The sequence below is a fragment of the Sturnus vulgaris genome, chromosome 2 (genome assembly GCF_052056855.1).
Source record: "Sturnus vulgaris isolate bStuVul1 chromosome 2, bStuVul1.hap1, whole genome shotgun sequence".
Lineage (NCBI taxonomy): Eukaryota > Metazoa > Chordata > Aves > Passeriformes > Sturnidae > Sturnus > Sturnus vulgaris.
The window spans coordinates 87,334,022-87,352,466 of record NC_142244.1 but is presented as its reverse complement, the minus strand read 5'-3'; the positions used below and the strand labels follow the sequence as shown (position 1 = coordinate 87,352,466).

General features: G+C 35.5%; 1 protein-coding gene across 1 annotated transcript in view; it reads left to right on the top strand.

Moving 5' to 3' along the window:
* Nucleotides 1–18,445, top strand: part of GABRG3 (gamma-aminobutyric acid type A receptor subunit gamma3) — a 291,225-nt gene that overhangs the window by 6,032 nt on the left and 266,748 nt on the right. The window contains exon 3 of the mRNA XM_014892603.2: nucleotides 10,580–10,647. Coding sequence (XP_014748089.1) covers nucleotides 10,580–10,647 — 68 coding nt within the window. The remainder of the gene's footprint in view (nucleotides 1–10,579; nucleotides 10,648–18,445) is intronic.

Below are 18,445 nucleotides of genomic sequence, written 5' to 3'. Positions count from 1 at the left end.
TCACCATTTATTGTCACACTGCTCTTCACTCAGTTTTTCAATCCTTTATTGCAAATCCACTATTTCTAACAGTGTGTAGCTTTAGCCATGGTCCTGAGGAAATAATCTGTGTTCTGAATGCAGTCAGAGAGGCCTAGGAAATACTTTGCACTTTCTAAGGTTAGGATTGCCAGTTTCAGATACTTGTACAACCAAAACCATGAAGAGAAGAAGACTGTGGTGAATAAAATGTATCGAAGTGCATGCAGACCAGGCAGTGGCTTCTGTGGCTTTTCATCCTTCTCAAGGCACCTAGTATTTTGGCTAGCTCAGGTATTTGTGAGTCCTACCTGGCAGAGGCATATTCCGAGTGCCCTTTTGCCATACTATGGGCACTGACATTGCCAAGCCATCACATCTCCTCCGTGCCAGTAGTGCAGCCATCAGTGAGTGATGTGAAACTTAGCTACCCTCTTTCCTCCTCTGTCACTCAAGCATATCTCAACCACTGTCAAGAGTGTGTAGGTCACTGCTTGGATGCAAAGCTAGGCTTTTTTTTTTCTCCTCATCCTGGCTTATACTTGGCCTCAGGTTCCACATAAATGACTGTTGCTCAGATCATGGGCACAATGTACACTCAGCACTTCAGGCATCACCTGCAAGGTTCCAAGCCAGGATTTTTAGACAGTAAATTGAACAACCCAGATATTAGGCAAAGAAGTTAACGTGAAGGATATTAGCAAAGTGATACCTTAACAGGACCTGTCTAGCTAAAAGGGGCCTTTGATCTTTGGAAACAAAGCAGTGTTCTACCAGCAGGGGAATGCCTGACTGCATCCCCTGTGGCCACACACAGTTCTTGTCTCCATGAATATCATGGATTTTGAGGGCTTTTATTTTATTGGTGACATCTGGAAAGTTTCCATTATACCACAAAAAATACATGCCTTTTTGAATTAAAAAAAAAAAAAAAAGAAAGAAAGAAGATATAGCACTTTCTACTGAATAGCTAATAACAGTGTACTGATTAGATCAAAAAGAAAAGTGTTTTATGATGTAAAGCATCTTTTCACCTATTTTTTTACCAGCTACAATTATAGACCTGAGATACTCAGGTCTCTTGCATGGTATGAAAGGCACCAATCCTAGAAAAAAACTAAACGAATCCAGAACTTTAAAGGTCTTAACATCTCTTCTGTAGGCAGGTATTCTGTGTTTTGTTTCAAAGTGTTTTGAAGTGAAGACCCATTTAATGGATATGCATAGTTTTCTACTTGCAATAAGACTTGCTGCCCTGCAAGTGTGCTTTTTTCCTCCCATGTCACATTGATTTAAATCCTGAAATTTAGTAGGACCAGGTTCTGGCCCTGAAATTTTACTCCCTCTTTATTAATAAAATGAAAACAGAAATATTAGGGAAACCAACAGGGCACAGAACAGAATTATGATAATTACAGCTTTAAAAATTTCAGTTTCATTTAGATTCTAGTGATAAACGAGATTTTTTTGGTCATTGCTCTTTTTGTTTCTTGCATTGACAAGCCTAAAATTTAAATTACAATAAAAACCCCAGCATGCAAACAAACAAAAACAAAAGAAAACCAAACAGTGAAGCAGAACAGTTTCCTTCAAAGTCAGTTTATTTTAATGAAATCTTCCCTCTCACTTTCCTTAGTGGGCAGCTTAGACCACAACAAAGTTCTGGAAAAGAAAAGTTTACTTCAGAACCCTACATGGTTTCAAGCTTAACTTCATATGGAATATAATTTGTTTTAAACAGAAAATTTGTAACAAAGTGGAAAGTTTTCCAGTCACATTCCCTGAGTGAACTTATGTGTAGAAACTAATATGCTATGTTTTTCTTTCATTGTGAAAGTTACCTTAGCCATCAAAAAGTTAGTATGTGAGAGGTTTCTAAAATGTGCCATTAATAGTGGGAGGGAAAAAGTATCACCCTGGATTAGGCTTTGAATGGCAGAGTAATAAGGCAATTTGTATTGCATGTTTGCATCCTCTGTTTCTCAGATGTGTCATTACATTAAGGAAGCCTCTGAATTGCAGATATTGAATACAGCTTCACCAGTCTGTGTTCTGAGGCAAACACTAATGTCCCCTTCCCTTCCCTTCCCTTTGCAGTAACTCATAGTTTCCTCTTGGATCCTCTAAAATTATTTGATCCTTGCAGCCTCTGGCAGTCGTCTGTGTTTATTAGGTATTTATAAGCACAAATAAATTCACTTTGGAATATGCAATATCCTGACTCCACCAGTTCTAGCTGTCTTGAGATTCATGCTGGTTTTCCTTACTCCTCCAGTATCTTTATAAGCATTAGCCATATTTCTGAAGATGAGGGTAGTCTCAGATACTGCTGTGCAGCTCTCACTACCCTGAGCAGGTTTATACAAGCATAGCTAGTACAAATAGATGGGCTCATTTGAATCAGCAAACACAGAAGACTAAACTCTATCTGATGTGCTTTACTTTGCTGCTTGGTAGCATTAACAGCAGCTCTTTTTTAAAGCAGTTAAAGGCTTTCTCTGTAACTAATTTAACCAGTTTCTCAGCGTGCACGAGGAGCAGATCTGTTGGTTGAAAGAAAACAACTCTGTTGTTTATTGAAGTATATGTCCTTTCCAGGCACAATCCTATGGAAAATCTTGAGTTCTGAAGCAGTATCACAACCTTTCTCCTGTCTGACCTGCTTTCCTACCATGTTGCACAGAAATGAACCCTGAAGTGCACCACAGGCAATTACCACAGGGGCTGTCAAGTTATTTTTGCTAGCTGCTGATTGCCACACCTGATGCTCTTTAAATTAGCTCCAGCTAGGTTTCCCCATATGTGGTGACAGAGGGTTGCATATTGCCTGGCAGATCAAAATATTTTCCAGATCATAGTGCAGAGAAAGCTGTGAAGTGTCATGCAAGGTCAAATGACTACTTTCTGCTGTCTTTTTTTGTACTGTCCTACAAGACAGTGTCAGGCATCTTACAACATGAAGTAGTGAGAGAGACATTCATTACTTCAGGATTGATCATAGACGGGTGTACCTGGAAAGACAACTTGTGTGTGTAAAGGTAGAGCAAATGGAGTAAACTCTGTTTTACTGGGTTTTTTTGCTGTGTTACAGCAGCACTCAGAAGGGGAAAGCCATAGTCCTGGATCCAACTTCTGTAGTACTGGGCACTGCAGAAGACTGTAGAGATTAGTCTAATTTAGATTTATATGGAAGAATAAACTTGAATAACCTGTTGTTGAGGACACAGAGTGCTGTGGCTAAGACCTAGTAGAAACAGGGCTGAATATAGTGAGAACTCAATGAAAAAAATCATAATTAAAAAATTCAGAAATGCTTTCATTATTCTCACTGATACTTCCATTTTTCTTCTTTTTTGGTGGGGTAGAAGTAGATTGTCTTCGCTTCAGAGACTTTTGTTCTGATTTAGCCATCTAACTAGAAATCCTCAAGAAGAGGAATATTCTGAGAAAAGGGTTGCTGTTCAATGAAAATGAGAGCAATCTCTTTTCTAGGTGGAATGACGGAAGAGATTTTTTCTGATTCTTCAGAAGTTCTAATTCTCTACCATTTTCAGGAACTGATGCTTTCTTTTGCAGTGTTGGCCATGAACATTTCTAGAATATTAATAGCAAGGTTAGCAAATTCGTGGTAAACTACTCTATGAACACTCCAAAAAAACAGTTTCAGAATTTTGTGATACATATTTGAGGTTTGAAAGATTACATAAACAAATAGGTTGTTTGCACATAGTCTTGGTTTGGTGCTGGTCCAGTGCATTAAACATAGGCTCTTTCAAAATCCTGCATGGGAGCAACTCTGATCAGGACAGCATCTTGACAGTGAGCTTTCTTCATGCCTGAATTCTGCTTTTCTAATCATTTAACCACGGACTGAGTACAGGGGAATTTCTGCCTTGGCTTTCTGACCTGCTTTGGTTCACAGCTTTTCAACCCTCAGGGGAAACATCCTACTTTTTATTCACCCTTTTCTCAGGTAAAATTTTAATGTGCCATACTGAAAGTGTAAGTAGAGAAATTTTAGCCCAGTGCATTGAGCCTGAAGCCCTACAATGCAATGTTTCTGCTTAAAACTCTCCAAAGCAACCCAGTTTCATTTTTCCAACTATTTAAGAGGTGTGGTTATTTTCCTTTTTTTTTTCTTTCTTTTTTTCTTTGTTTTTTGTTTTGTTTTTTGTTTTTGTTTTGATCAACTGATTTAAGTCAAATGCTGGAAAGCAACACTTTAATTTGAAGCTTACTGTACTTCAATATATAGAAATATTTTAGTATTCAAATATTTAATATTAATATATTCTATGTTTTTCTGAATTTACCCCATAACTTACTGCCAACAATTTACCCCAGGTCATGCAGTTCTTTGCCTATATAGAATGCTCCTTTCTCTCATTTCTAAGAGGCCACTTGTATCTTTTCAATACTTATGTCTTCTGTGCAGTCTGTAGGGTTGAAAAAAAAGTAATGCTTGTGTGTTGAAGAAAGAGACTTTTACCCAATTACTAAATAGGCAAGCTCCCTTAAAATACAACCTTCTCTTTGTGAATGTAAATAATTAATTTATGCAGATAACTTTTATTTATGTTTTATTTCCTGACAGTGACTATCTGCTGAAATGGCTTGATGCATCAAGTATTTCATCACACAGATGAAATCTTTTTCTTGAATAGAAATGTAGGTAGGAAAGTTTGGTTGACAGTTAATGTTTGCCTGGCTCTTAGTCTTAACTGTCACACACAAAACTAAATGTAGAAGCTGGTAGTTCTTATTCTCTCTTCTCTGTCTTCACTATCATATTTTTTAATCTGAGAGGATCATGGGAGTATAGCATATAAACTTTCTGGATGCTATGAGTTGAAAGTTAAGTGAGAGTCAGGGAAAGTCTGAGATACTAATTGCATAAGTAAATCCTTTTCTTCTTTTCCCCTCCCCTTCCTTCTCTGATTTCCCAGAATTTAAAGCCCAGACTGCCATTAAAGAGGTTTCTTAGCAGGTATTTGTGAACTGCAAAGATGTTCAGTTGCCCTTTTGAGATCATGGCTCAAGCTAAACTTGTTCTGTCTTCTCTAAACAGGGACATATTGTGTTCTGCACATATTATTTTAAATATCGTTGCTCATTTTTACATCTGTATAGTTTTCTTATGGCTGTTGTTGTTCATCCAGACCCTGGTTGCTAGTTAGCTAGACCTTGCTGGAACAAATGGTATCACACAGGAACTCTCCCCTCTGATGAATATAAGTAAAACAAAAATTAAAACTGTAGAGATTGCTTGAAAAACAAGCCTAACCATTAAAATCTGAAGTTTTCAGTCCACAACATAATACTTGAAAAATTACAGCTTGTGCCTTAGAGAATGGTAAATGAAGGATGAAAGTGCTGAAGGTTGATTGATAGTTATGGTGGGAAATGAAGAATAAAAGTGATTTGTAGTTAATTGAGGGAGTCCGTTTATGTGCATACTGTCATTCACACTCTTGGACAAAATGACAACCGAACTTAGCATGTAAAAAAAATACTGTTTTCAGAGGATTGTGTTCTCGTCCTGGTATTGCTTTAATCCAAACATTCTTTCTTATTGTGGTTTTCATTTGCAGTTCTGTTTTGGTAGTTTGAACCAAAAACATACGGATATATTTTCTGTCAGAGTTTCTGTGTCTGTAGCAAGTGGAAGATTCTGACATCTATCTGTTTTCAAGCCCATTCTCTTCCATGCAGGAAGAATGAGGGTTTTAAATTTTCCTCACTGACAGATTTGTAGCATTGTAGAAGAGAATCATCAAATAATCTAGGCTGGAAAAGATTCTTAATATCTTTGAGTCCAACCCTTAACCTAACACTGCCAAATCCAGCACTAAACCATGTCCTTAAGTGCCACATCCTCTCATCTTTTAAATACCTCCAGGGATGGTGGCTTAACACTTGCTGTTACCGGGTTTTTCTTCAAATGTTGTAAACATTTCTTGTAAAATGAAAATGTGTTAGCTGACTGTATTTAGCCTTGAGAAGTGACTTGTTAGCATAGCAGTTTGTTTTATAGGAATAGCTAGGTAAATAGATGTTGCCTATAGGGTCATGTAGGAAAATTGGAATAGTCATGATCACTAATGCAAAGTAAAAATTAACACTATAACTACTACTATTACAGTTACCAATAACTCTGTAATGATTTATTACAGCTTTGTCCCAATTTAAAAATAGCAATTTATGTGGTAATGAGAGAATGTAAAATATCATTATAGAGCAATATAAAAAAATATCTCATTACTGCAGAGCCAATCTAGTTAGTCATTTGCGTTTAGAAGTCTTATGAAATTTGGGCAGAATTCAAGCGACCCTGTAGTTCTTGAACAGAGATCATACTGTGATTTTTATGTAGTTGTGTGCCTTCTAAAAATCTACTTCTAGTTGCTTTGCTTATATGTGTATGTATTGATCTATAACATTTTTTACCACTGCTATGTTGGGTAAAAGCAGAATAAACCTGGGAGTTGGTTAAACAAGGTAAGAAAGGTTAACTCTCAACAAAAAATAATTTTATTTTTAAATTTATGAGAACTCATTAAGACATTCTCTGTTTAATTGAGCTTGTAAAAATGTTTTTCAATATTAAAATTTTAAAAATATTTCTAAATATTTATGATTTATGCAGGAACATTAGTGCTATTTGGACAGACTTCAAATGTGGAGGAAGCTTTCTGAAGGAAGAAAAGTTGTTTCATTCATGAAATAAGCATCAGTTCTGAATAGTGGAGATCTATCAAAAATTAAGAGATATTTTAGAAGGACAGGATAATTCAGAGTAGTAAATAAGCATAATAAAATGACAGGAACTTTTCGCAGATTTTTCCTCTACATGACATGAAATTATATAACATTCCCTTTTTCATTTACTCAAGAGTCTTCTGAAATTCTCCTGATTTATCTGTTGAGTTTTTTATACACATGATCAACTCACATACGTCCAACAGTAACATCTTCATGGATTTGAATGAGATTCAAGATCAGGTACTTTTTTTTTTTCACCAGTGTAAATCCACAATGCAAGACTAGATGAATCCTAGAGCTCCTAGGTGTGTTTTGAACTGTCAGGGTTTTCTTAAGTTTGTAGGCACTATTTGTTGGTAGTGTCTTTGCAATGTGATAGTTACAAAGCTGACTGGAATATAAACACTGTCTGTCTCAAAGCCAGGGCATTTGGATCAGATGACCTTAGTTTTGTTTAAAAACATTTTGATTGGCTTTATAAATCCCCTCCTCACTTAAAACCAACGTGTTTGAAGATTAAATGACTGTGAGAAGCAACTAGGTTACCTTAGACTGAGTAGCAGTGCAACACTGCAATTACTCAGATGTGCTTGCATTGTCTTTTAGGGAAACTTACTGCAATATATTAAATATTATTTCAAAGAACTTTGAGAAGGCTGGTACATTTGTTGACAACCTTTGATTGCTCTCTTGCATGTTGTATACACATGGTTCTGCCAGTAATTTTTCTAAATTTATGACAGCTCTTTAGAACTATCTTGGGTTTATGCCAATAACAAAACAGTAATGAAGTTGAGTATCCATATTTAATCTTATTGTCAACTTTAGTGAGGTATTAACACTTTCATTGTTCTGTCAACAACATTGTGAGGACTCTTCTAGGGCAAGAAAAAAAACTTCATCTGCAGCTCAACAACTCCATGTGTGGCTTGAATTCCTTCATAAACTGAGTGTTCACAAAAGTATGCAGTGTACAGAAAAGCTGAGCAGGCATTGAAATTACACAATCACAGAATCACAGCATGGTTGGAAAGGAACACAGTGGATCATCTGGTCCAACCTTCCTGATAGTGCAGCTATTTCATCTTTCCACGAAACTCAGTTTATTTTTAAGAGCATTGTAGTGTCAGTTCTTTCTAATAAGACATGATAACTTTAAGACTCAGTTATTTCCTTTTTCATAATGTATTTTGGAGGGAATAATCTTAAATCCTTGCTTCATTTTGTTTGGTATTTTGAATTAAAAACTCATGATAATGAATCTAAAATTTATACCTGATGATCCTATGTTTGTTTGTATGTGTTTACATCCATGAAAGAGCACATGCAACAAGAACTACACTCTTCTGTCTTTTCTTTTAAAATCTGAACACACATTTATCATCCAATCATATTACAATAGTATTTTTTACCTCTGCCTAGGAAAATAAAACCAAATAATTCAAAGAAATTTTCAATCTTTTTTATCTTTTTTAATTTGAACAAGGACAATAGCCTACCTGTATTTTTTTATTATTTATTTTTAATTTGAATTTCACTGGAAATGTCTGATAGAAGTGACTGTTATTTAGTATTCTGTTTTAAGGTTAGACCTTTACTGCGAGTAAGATCAAACTGCAAACAAGCAGTGCTTAGTTTTTTAATTTTGTTTGTTTGTTTGTTTGTTTGTTTGTTTTTGTTTTTGTTTTTGTTTTTTTCATTGTAAGAGAATTTGGTCCAGAACATTCAGGAGAAATTGTCACTTCCTATTCTATTTATATACTTAACTGCAATGATTAAACAAAACCAGTTTTTAAGCACTGTGAAATTTTGTCCTGAATTTTATTCCTGATCCTGCCAAGATTCAATTGCATGCCAATTTGCATCTTTAAGTCTAGTGCCATTAGTGTTGACCAAACTCCTTAGCCTTGAGCTCCCAGGTAGACACGTGCATAAACCCTATAAAGCTGAGAGCTCTTTATTCCATGAATGTTATTCTGGTGGAAGAGCTAGCTGTAGTTCCTCGCTATTACCAATTCCTGTGTAATGACATTTATTACTGCATTTTGAGGCAACTGATTACCAGAAGCTGCTAGACTCCTATTTAGTTATTAGCTGGGTACAATTAGAATTGCTTTAATCAGCTGAACTTGTTCAGCTGAATTCACATTTTCTTTTGCTGAAGGGGAGATCTGAGTTTATCAGCCAGTACTTCAGACTGTTTGAAACCATGACCTTAAATAATCCTGGATGTTCTGACCATACACAGTCAAGAAGTATGTGTTACCTAATGAATTAGAGAGAATGGTTATCATCTTTAATCACTATTTGTACCCAGTTCAATGTCTGTTTTTTGCAACAGGGGATACAGCCTTCCTAATGATATGTACATAGCAAAGTCTTGCAGGACAAGCCAGCATGCAAATTCCTTTTTTCATAACCATCTAAATTTTCAAGTACATTTACACTACTTGACGCCTCCTTGATAGTCTGAAATTTGGGGGATGCAGGCAAAAAATATTCATCTTTACATGTGAAGATTTCTGTCTATCTTCAGCTTTGTGCCAGATGGCTTTAGACCAATTGACTGATAGTTACCAGAGATAAGCTTCCAACAGAACTTTGGTATTTAACTGTTCCTCACTTCTCTGCTCAGCAGCTTCCCAGATGAAAGCTTTCTGAGTTTTGAAAGGCTGATATGCCTGCATTTCCTCATTCTAGGAGGCTTGGGGGTTAGTGAAAAAAGTCCAAGTCCAACACAGTTCCCAAACTTCAGTGGTTTGAATATTCTCTGGAGATTTTTGAAAGCCATGTAGAGGAGAAGGTGATTCTGTGGAAAGAAGGATGTCCAACAGAAGCTGTTGGCTTACTAGAGGCAAGTTCACATGAACTTTCACTATGCAGGTTAAAACAGCATTTATTCTTTATACTTAGTTTTGAGTCAGCTAACTCTGGAGAAAGGAAGCCACTAATTTAGATCTCAATTTAGAGCTTAATATATACCCTGTGGGGTTGGAAGAATGGCAGTATAAGTAAAAAAATTAATGTGCCTTTCGGTGTAAGAGTGCCATTATTTTAGTGTTAGGTTATGTCACCAATAAGAGCTCAAAAATGTCCAGCAGCTGCACTGACAGCAAAGATGCTGAAAGAGAAATCCTAGTGTCCTCAGCAAAGGAAAGGAATACAGAGCTTGTCTTGGCTTATTAAGTCCTGGAAGTCTGAAAACATGGAAGAACTTATGAGAAATGTACATTGACTAAACCAAATCAAATTCAAAAGACTTTGAATGAAACAATGCAAAGGCAATATGGACTGAAGGGAATGAGTCTAAATTGAAAGAAGGATTGCTTAAGTTTGGCTAATCATATTTCATAGATTTCCGGATTTTACTCTTAAGTTAGGACGATTTCAGGGCTGATGCGGAAATGTGGGGAGATTGTTTTGATGTGGAATGAACAGGTTAAAGAACCTGAATGTTGAGGCAAAGGAAGTAAATAATACGCTGCATTATTTCTACTTTCATGTCAACATCTTAGGTTTGAGCCTGACTTTGAGTTACTGTGCCTAGCACTGAAACTTGCTTTAATAAATTGCTGCTGAGACAAACTGGAATCATGATGATAAAGTGGTACAGGTTTTAATTTATGGCAAATTTTTTTTGTTGGGTAGGAGGAATAGAACCATGATTTCCTAAAATACATTATCTATATTCTTCAGTAGTTGTACCTGAAAAAAAGACCTTATAGTTATTGGGGGGAAAAGTATTTAAAGTGATTATTTATTTTGTCTACAAAATAATATTAATTTTTTTTCTCCACAGTAAAACCGACAGTTATTGATGTTGACATTTATGTTAACAGCATTGGTCCTGTATCATCAATAAATATGGTAAGTGGCTTACTTACAAAGATTTTTATCTGGATTGCTGATCTTGGAATCAATACTAACTTTTGAAAAAGACAATAAATACCACAGTGATAAGTTGATTTGATTCTGATTTAGTCCTGTTTTCAGCTATAATTCTTTTTTTTTGTGTCTCATCAAGAGACACAAGCAATATTATGCTCTATGTTGTCTATTGAAAAATACTGGTAGATCTTCCGTGGTAAAATCACCATCTTTGGGAAAAAAAAGTATGAAGTGAAGCCATTTTCAAGAAAACTCTTGAGCTGTTTTTTCAAGAGGCAATCAAATATACAGAGCTTCATAATGTGAAGTTTAATGAAAGTCATAATATACTAACAGCATATTTATTAGGAATTCATCATCTCTTCAGTGGTTGTATTTCTTTCATTGAGTTACCAATAATCTTGAATGTTAAAGTATAATTTTGAAGAAGTTATACACAGATGTACTGCATGTGTAGAGGCAGGAGAAACTGAAAGTGTGTGATAGTGTGGCAATAATAAAGCTATGGTTGGTCAGTTGTTACAGTCTGAACTCCAGGTCTTTCCTCAATGCTGCAGCAGCACATTCAGATTTAGAAAGCAAGCTGAATGTTTATGTAGCTACAGGGCTATGGGTAACTGTAGCTGCTTGTGCAGCTTCTGAGTTTGGATTCATCATATTATTCCTCTTCTTAAATTGGGAACTCGGGAAAGGAGGACCTGTTAATATCGTACTGTGCTTAAAGATTTTAAAATAACCTCTTCAAAGCTATGTGTCTTTTCCACAATGGCATTCAAAGGCTGTACAATGTTCCTATAAGAATCTAATGAATGCATTGCATGTATCTTTTGTATTTTTGGAAGAAAAGCTCCTGAATTTAAAAGGTGTCTGTTCAGCCTTATTCTTTGGTTTTACCTATAAATATGAAAGAAGGCAAGTCATTGTAGCATATGGGATACAAGGTGGTCAGAGACTCCTATGCACCCTGGCAGTGGAAAATCTGGCAAGTAAATACAGAACAAATTATGTGCTGTGGACAACTTGGTGTCATATTCATCGACTGTGAAATGTGTTGATTGATATTTCATGTGAAGCACTGAATGTCAAGCAATGGGAATAGCTGCTCCATTCTTGAACTAATAAATAGCTAATTATCTTGCCCTTCCCTGATGGCCTTCCATAATGACTTCTCTGGAGAGTAATTTATTGGAAGGTCCTCTGGCTTGCATTTACTCTAGGAATGGCTACTCTGCTTAAAAACAATGGGCACAATGGGTTTTTGTTCTTTGCCTCTCTGAATTAGTTTGTAAGTAGAATTTTTGGGTGCTGGAAGTGTATTTGGAATAATAAGAGAGCATTTCATCAAAACTACTTCAGGTAGAAAAAAGGAAAACTTAGTGATAGGAGAAATCAGTGGGTTTTGGAAGATTATTGTAGCACAGTCTACTTATGCATTAACTTTGAGTTTAAGATATCCTATGGCACCAAAGTAGATAAATGCACCAAAATACCAGTTTTAAAAATGCATATTGTATCTCTTTTATAGTAAAGGGTCCTGTTAGGATAGTTAATGAGTGTATGACATTGAGCTATTTCTTGGTTACAGCCGAAGTAAAAATAAGTGTAAGGGAAGAATGATAAATAAAATAATGAAATACAAAATGTAGGTATCCAAAGTTTTAAGGACTCAAGACTACTTAAAGATATATTTAAACTTTTGAATAGAAATATACCTTATTTCAGATGTGCTTGTGGGCAGTACATCCCACTGAACCTGAATCTGAACTACTTTAGTATTTTTGAACTTTATCTGTTCTCAAACCTAATTACCAATATAGGAAATTAATTTGAGGCACTCAAATGCAGCAAACTTTTGTCCAAAAGCTCAATTTCTGCTCTGTTACTTTGGAGATTGTCCAAACATACATAAGAGAGCAGTAATGATCTTGCAGTCTCAAATTTGCAGTGAAGATGGCAAATCCTCACAAAATTGCATGCCACTGTGCTGTATGATGGCTTGTCTCTGCAGTGGCAGAACTGATTGAGAAGCTTCTTTTCCCCTAGTTTGTGTTATTTCAACTATTTGACTACAGTATTCAGTAGCCATGTTTTGGTCTACTTGAAAAAAAATCAATCACTTATTGGAATTAAAAATATTTTTTTTTTTACTTTTAAGTAAGCAGTTTCTCATGTAGACTGTGAATCACTGAAGCATGGGTATATAAAAGTGCTGAACAGAAATAGTAGCGAAATTACCTGTGTCAGAGGAAGAGGAAGAGGAAGGAAGGGACCATCTTCAGTCTGATATTTGTCATATAACTGAAATTTCAAAGGGAGAAGAATGTGCATGAAAATCCCATTTCAGGAGAAAAAAAAAAAAGGGATTATTGGTAGAACCCACCTATGCTCTTTTTCTCACCAGGACAAGAACTTTAAACTTTTCTCCCCTAAATTATTATTAAAAGTTGAGCTGTTCTGTCCAGGCAACTCAGTAAGGTGGTGCTTGATTGAGCAAAAAGAACGATGATTACATTGATTTCCATCTCTTCAAGAGTGAGATCATCAACACGTACAAGGCGGACTATCCTGCTGTGTACTTCCAAACTTAGACCTTAGCTCAATTACTTTTTTCTTGGTCTGCAGCACTTCTGAGGGAAAATCATGTGGAGCTTCTCTAGAAATCAAACTCTGCATGTATATTTTCTGATCAGTTTTCATCAGTGATTTTCATCTGGTGGGTGAAACCTAAGAAATAATTTTCTTTAAGATATTTTTTCAATGGGTGTTCAGCCGAATGTTCCAGCCAATTTTGTAGAGCAAAGCTTTTCAGATGTTATTAACTGTTGCAATTATGCTTAGACTTGAGTTATGAATATTAATATCTGTTTCTTTAATAGTCAGGAAAAAGACAGTTGCTATCAGACACCTACTTGTAGCAAAGTTAATCTCAGATGAATTGTATGTGAATAAAAGGAAGAATTAAACTTTTTAAGACTGAGGCTGTAACTGCCACCAGGGGAAGAAATGTTAGAGACCCCTTCAAATGGGCTTCAAGTCAAAGGAGAGGCAATGTTCTTGGCAAAGACAGCGAAATCCTCAGGAATTTATGGGTAACCCTGTATTTTAGACTTTTTCCAGACAGTTTCTGCCAATTCCCCTAAAAGTCTTATCAATGACTCATTTTGTAGGTACTTTCAGTATGTCTATTTTAAACCTCAAGATTTCCAGAAAAAAATCAAACAGTAATGTGGATGCTCTTCTATTAGAGATTCATCATTATAATATCCTTATGAAGACAATAGAAACTTGTTTTCTGAATAGACAGTGGAGACTTTTCCTTTGTCTGTGACATGAAAGATTTCTTTGGGTCATGGTTTAAAAAAACCTGACGTGAAGAAATAGGTATTGTATAATAATAGACAAGGAAAAACAGACTGAATCATGAACTGAGTGATACTAGGAAGTGGTTGCAAGTGGCAGTAGCTTTAGAGAAGTAATTTCAGCATTTTAGTTATGGCATGATGTTATGAAATGGTAGGTGTTATTGAGATGCATGAGTATTCTGAAATTTAAAATTCCAAGATACATGAATGCTCATTCAAAAATTTTAGGCTGTCTTTTTAGCAAATGAAAGCCATCTTATGTAAAAATATCTTGATGCCTGTCCTTTATCAAAAATATAATAGGATGTGAGCTGAGACTAATTTAAAGGATAGAAAACCTGGTTTATTTAAAAGTAAATGACAAATGCATTCCATGAGACAAATTATATGTTCCTATATGCACACTATATCTCTTTGTCTTGACTTTCAAATTTAATAAAGTAAATTAAGGAAATCTGCAATTTTCCATTTAAAGGTGCAATGTTATTAGAGACCTTACATTGTAGGATGCAAGATTTTGAAATTGCAGCACAAATTGCTAGTGAAGGAAGAATTTTACACCTGTATGGTTTTAGCAACTGGAATCTCATTTTAACACAGCTGTGCAGAAAGAATGTTGAAGAGAGTGTGAGAAGCAACCTTATAAACTGTACTTTCCTGTCCATAAAAAGAGTAATTGGTTATCTGCTGGACATATGGTCATCTATTTATTCTCAAGTATTCTCAAATGGCAATTCAGAGTGTTTCTTTTATGTATTTCATCACTTCATTCTATTGTGTCCACTCTCTTGGCTATGTCATATATCTTTATGGGTGCTATATTTCCCATTTGTTAAGTGTCCTAAAATAAAAGAATTTTTTACTCTATTTTACTCCTTAATGTATTGGTAGACTTCTTTGAACTTCAGTTTCAAAGTCCCCACATGCTCGTTTTGCTTCTCCACTGGACATTATAGGTATCTAAAAGAATAGTTTTGATCTGGAGACTTTTCTAAAATACTACTCAAAGCTTATGATTAAGCCTGAATTTCTTGCATGCTTTCAGTCTTTTGTGTCTATTTGCTCGATAGTTAAAATTATTGTTATAACAGCTGCAATTATAGAAACATAGTCTGGTGAATCTTTCCATCATATGGCAAAGCTACTTTCCAGCCAGATTTCATCCCATTTTCAGCCCACTGTGAAATACCCCCAAGTATTTAATTCATAGACATCTTCTCAAAGATAGTGCAAGTACCTGTTTGAGCACAAAGTTGATGCCCTGTTCATTGTTAACTTGAAGTGTGTTTTTCTAACTCTATCTCACTGTCTTACCTAATCTATTTATAAAGCAATTGTGTAGGGAGATGGTTTCAGTTCTTTTTGAAGAGCGAGTTTTCCAGTTGATGAGTTCAGATAATCACTAAAATAATGGAATGCCTTGGGTTATTTGTATTTTTCCCTGAAAATCTTACAAGCTTCTTTTTTGCTCTGTGATGTAAGAGAACATTCATGTACTGGACTAAATTCTAGTCTGAGTGGGCCTGTTTGTTTACTAATATACTAATCATACACTTGCATATTTTTCTAGATTATGATCAGGTTACTGTTCTTGTTTCTAGAGCATATTTATATACTGTCATTAAGTTTGGATCTCTCATGACAAAAAAAAAAATGTATGCATTATAGAAAACTTTTAAGATGAATGGACTTTTTTTTTGGTAAAACAAAAATCACCTCTCCTACATACTCATTCTTGTTGCCTTAAGCTCTGGCTGTCAATGCCTCACTATGAAAATGTTTCTGGGAGGTAGTAGTAATAAAATGAAACTTGAATCTGTCTGTGGCTTCTGTTCCATCACTGACCTTTTGAAAGGCTCATATAATCTCAAAAGTGAAACTGACTGGAAAAGAGAAAGTTGGGGCTGGGGAAATGAACATAGATTGATTTTTTCACATATCACCTTGGCAGCTTCTACATTTGGTCTTGTCTAGAGCTCCAGTCTGTGTAACTAAAATGGGGCCTGGGAGATAAGAGACTTGGATAAAGAAGGGCCTTAGGCTGCCCTTGTTTGAGGTGCAATGGGATGGACTAATGTTCATTTTTCTGCAATGCAGCTTGTGTGCTGTGATGTGTAGCAGTAAAATACATACTGCCATAATTTACTGCATTGGCAGGAAATCCAGTTTACTTCTTGGAGGAATGATAGATTCTGTCTCAAGTCTTTGGTAATGGACTGATCTTAGGTCTGCTGCTCTGTCTTATCAGAATTCAAGCAGATTGTCAAATATGGATGAATTTAGCCTTAGTGTTGTCTCAAAAGGTACATGACAAATGAGCAATTTAATTTCAGTAAGATAAAATTAAATGTCTCATCTGCTCAGTAGTGGGTATTAAAAAAGATTTGAAGAGCAGATAGGCTGAATGTTTTTTCCATAGATAAACAGCATGACAATATGTAACAGGTACCTCTTTGAGCTAATGTATTAGCCTTCACACAAAAAGTGGTAAGAAACTCCTTTCCAGCCTAGTCACAGTTTTTAAAGCTTGATTTCTCCCACTTCACTAACCTACTTCTTGGGCCTGCAGACCTTAGGTTTTAGAATTAGTGTGTTCAGGGTTAAAGTTCCTTTACAAAGTAGTAGTAGACCTTCTTGTCTGTTCAGCGATACATAGCTTCACATTCTTCATTGCCAACTTTTGGGAAAGTTAGTTTAGAAAAGCTATGGCTAAATTGCTGTAAAGGGTATTGAATTACTTTTGGGTAAATTGAAAATCTCTTGGCCTAAATCAGTTTCATTTTTGAGTAGTCAAATGTTTATCAACTTTGTTTTAGAGTTTGAGCTTTTGATGATTTCTCCATGAAAGAGTAATTACTTTTGTGCTGACCTGTTTACTGGATTCCTGAATGATATTGATGTAATTTAAACCATAGTTTTGAGAGTTTGGTCTTCTTTAGTGCTTTCAGTTATGGATTTATTCAGGAAGCAAATGGATGTTGCTGATTTGTTCTGTAAGTAAAGAGATATACTAATGACAAATTGTTGTAAGACTTCATGGTATAATTTTCTGGGAATGCAGACCTAGACATCACAGCATTCATAGAGTAATTCCAGCAGTATTATAAATGTGCTTGGTAGTTAGAAAGACAGTGAATACAGGGTGACCCCCTATAAACTATTATTGGGCCACAGAATCATATTTAGTTTTCTGTAAGGTTTTTAGGTTGGTAAAGAATGAATACTATTCATCAGCATCATATGAATGTCAGAACAAGGATTTGCATTTTCCACACCATTATTGCAATGAACAAAACCCAGAAGAACCTCCCTACCTTACATTTTTTTCCCACAAGAGAGCTTATCATCAGTCTAATTGGACATAATTTCTTTTTGTCAGATTGCTGAAAAAGAAGGTTTAGAGAATTGCATTACATTTCCTTTCAAGCTTTTTTAGTGAGCATGGTGTCCCTTGACTCTTAAGAACTCTCAGATATGCTTTTTCTAGTACAGAAAAGGTATTTCTGATGAATGCCTACACAGAACTGAAGAATAATACAAATGCTTGGTTTCTGCAATTAAAAAGCTCTACAGCCTGCAGGGTTGTATTCTATCCCAGCACTTACATGCTTTGGCTAACGCTGTACACTTTCCTGCTTTCAAATCAAAGTAGTCCTAATGTATTGCTTTCTTGGTCTTGAAAAGGCACTTTTATGTTGTCAAAAAAAAAGTGATATTCTAGGTTCTTTATATGTTTTCATAGAAAGTTTCCTCAACATTCTTTCCACCACAGTCTTCTTTTGTGTCTGCTTTTCATCAGGCTTAAGATACAGGTGGTTCTGTTAGATACTATGTTGTGTTGAGCAAGCTGCTTTCTACACTTAAAACTTCTATCTTCTCATAAAACTTTGTGGCTCTTTTCCTGCTTCTGCAAATTTCATTTGCAGCCCTTGAAAGCTGAAGAAATTTTGTGAGAGGATGCTGTAATCATAACTACGATTAACTTTTTGTACACTACACAGAAGCAGATAGTTTTGACCACAGATCTTTGGATATGTTTTAGTTAAACATCTCAGACATAAAAATGTAGTTGCTTCTTTAAAACTAGCAACAGGTATTTTAATGGTAATATAACAATTTTACTAGCTGTTGTTTGAGGGTTTTTAAAATTATAAATGGTAAAGATATGGAGACTATTCAGGGGTCTAGGAGAATAAATTCTCAAGGCTATTGTGAGATTCTTAAACCAAAGAAAGTGCTGTCTTCCTTTCTAACTCTTTCCTGTGCTTACCCCATAACTTATCTAGCAAATTTCCTTTCTTGGGAGATTTGGGTGCAGGGATAACTGATACTTGCTTTCTTGCAATTGCTTTCACGTATTTTTAAGGGGAACAGAATTTTAAAAAGTATTTAATAAACTTAGTAATGGGAGATAT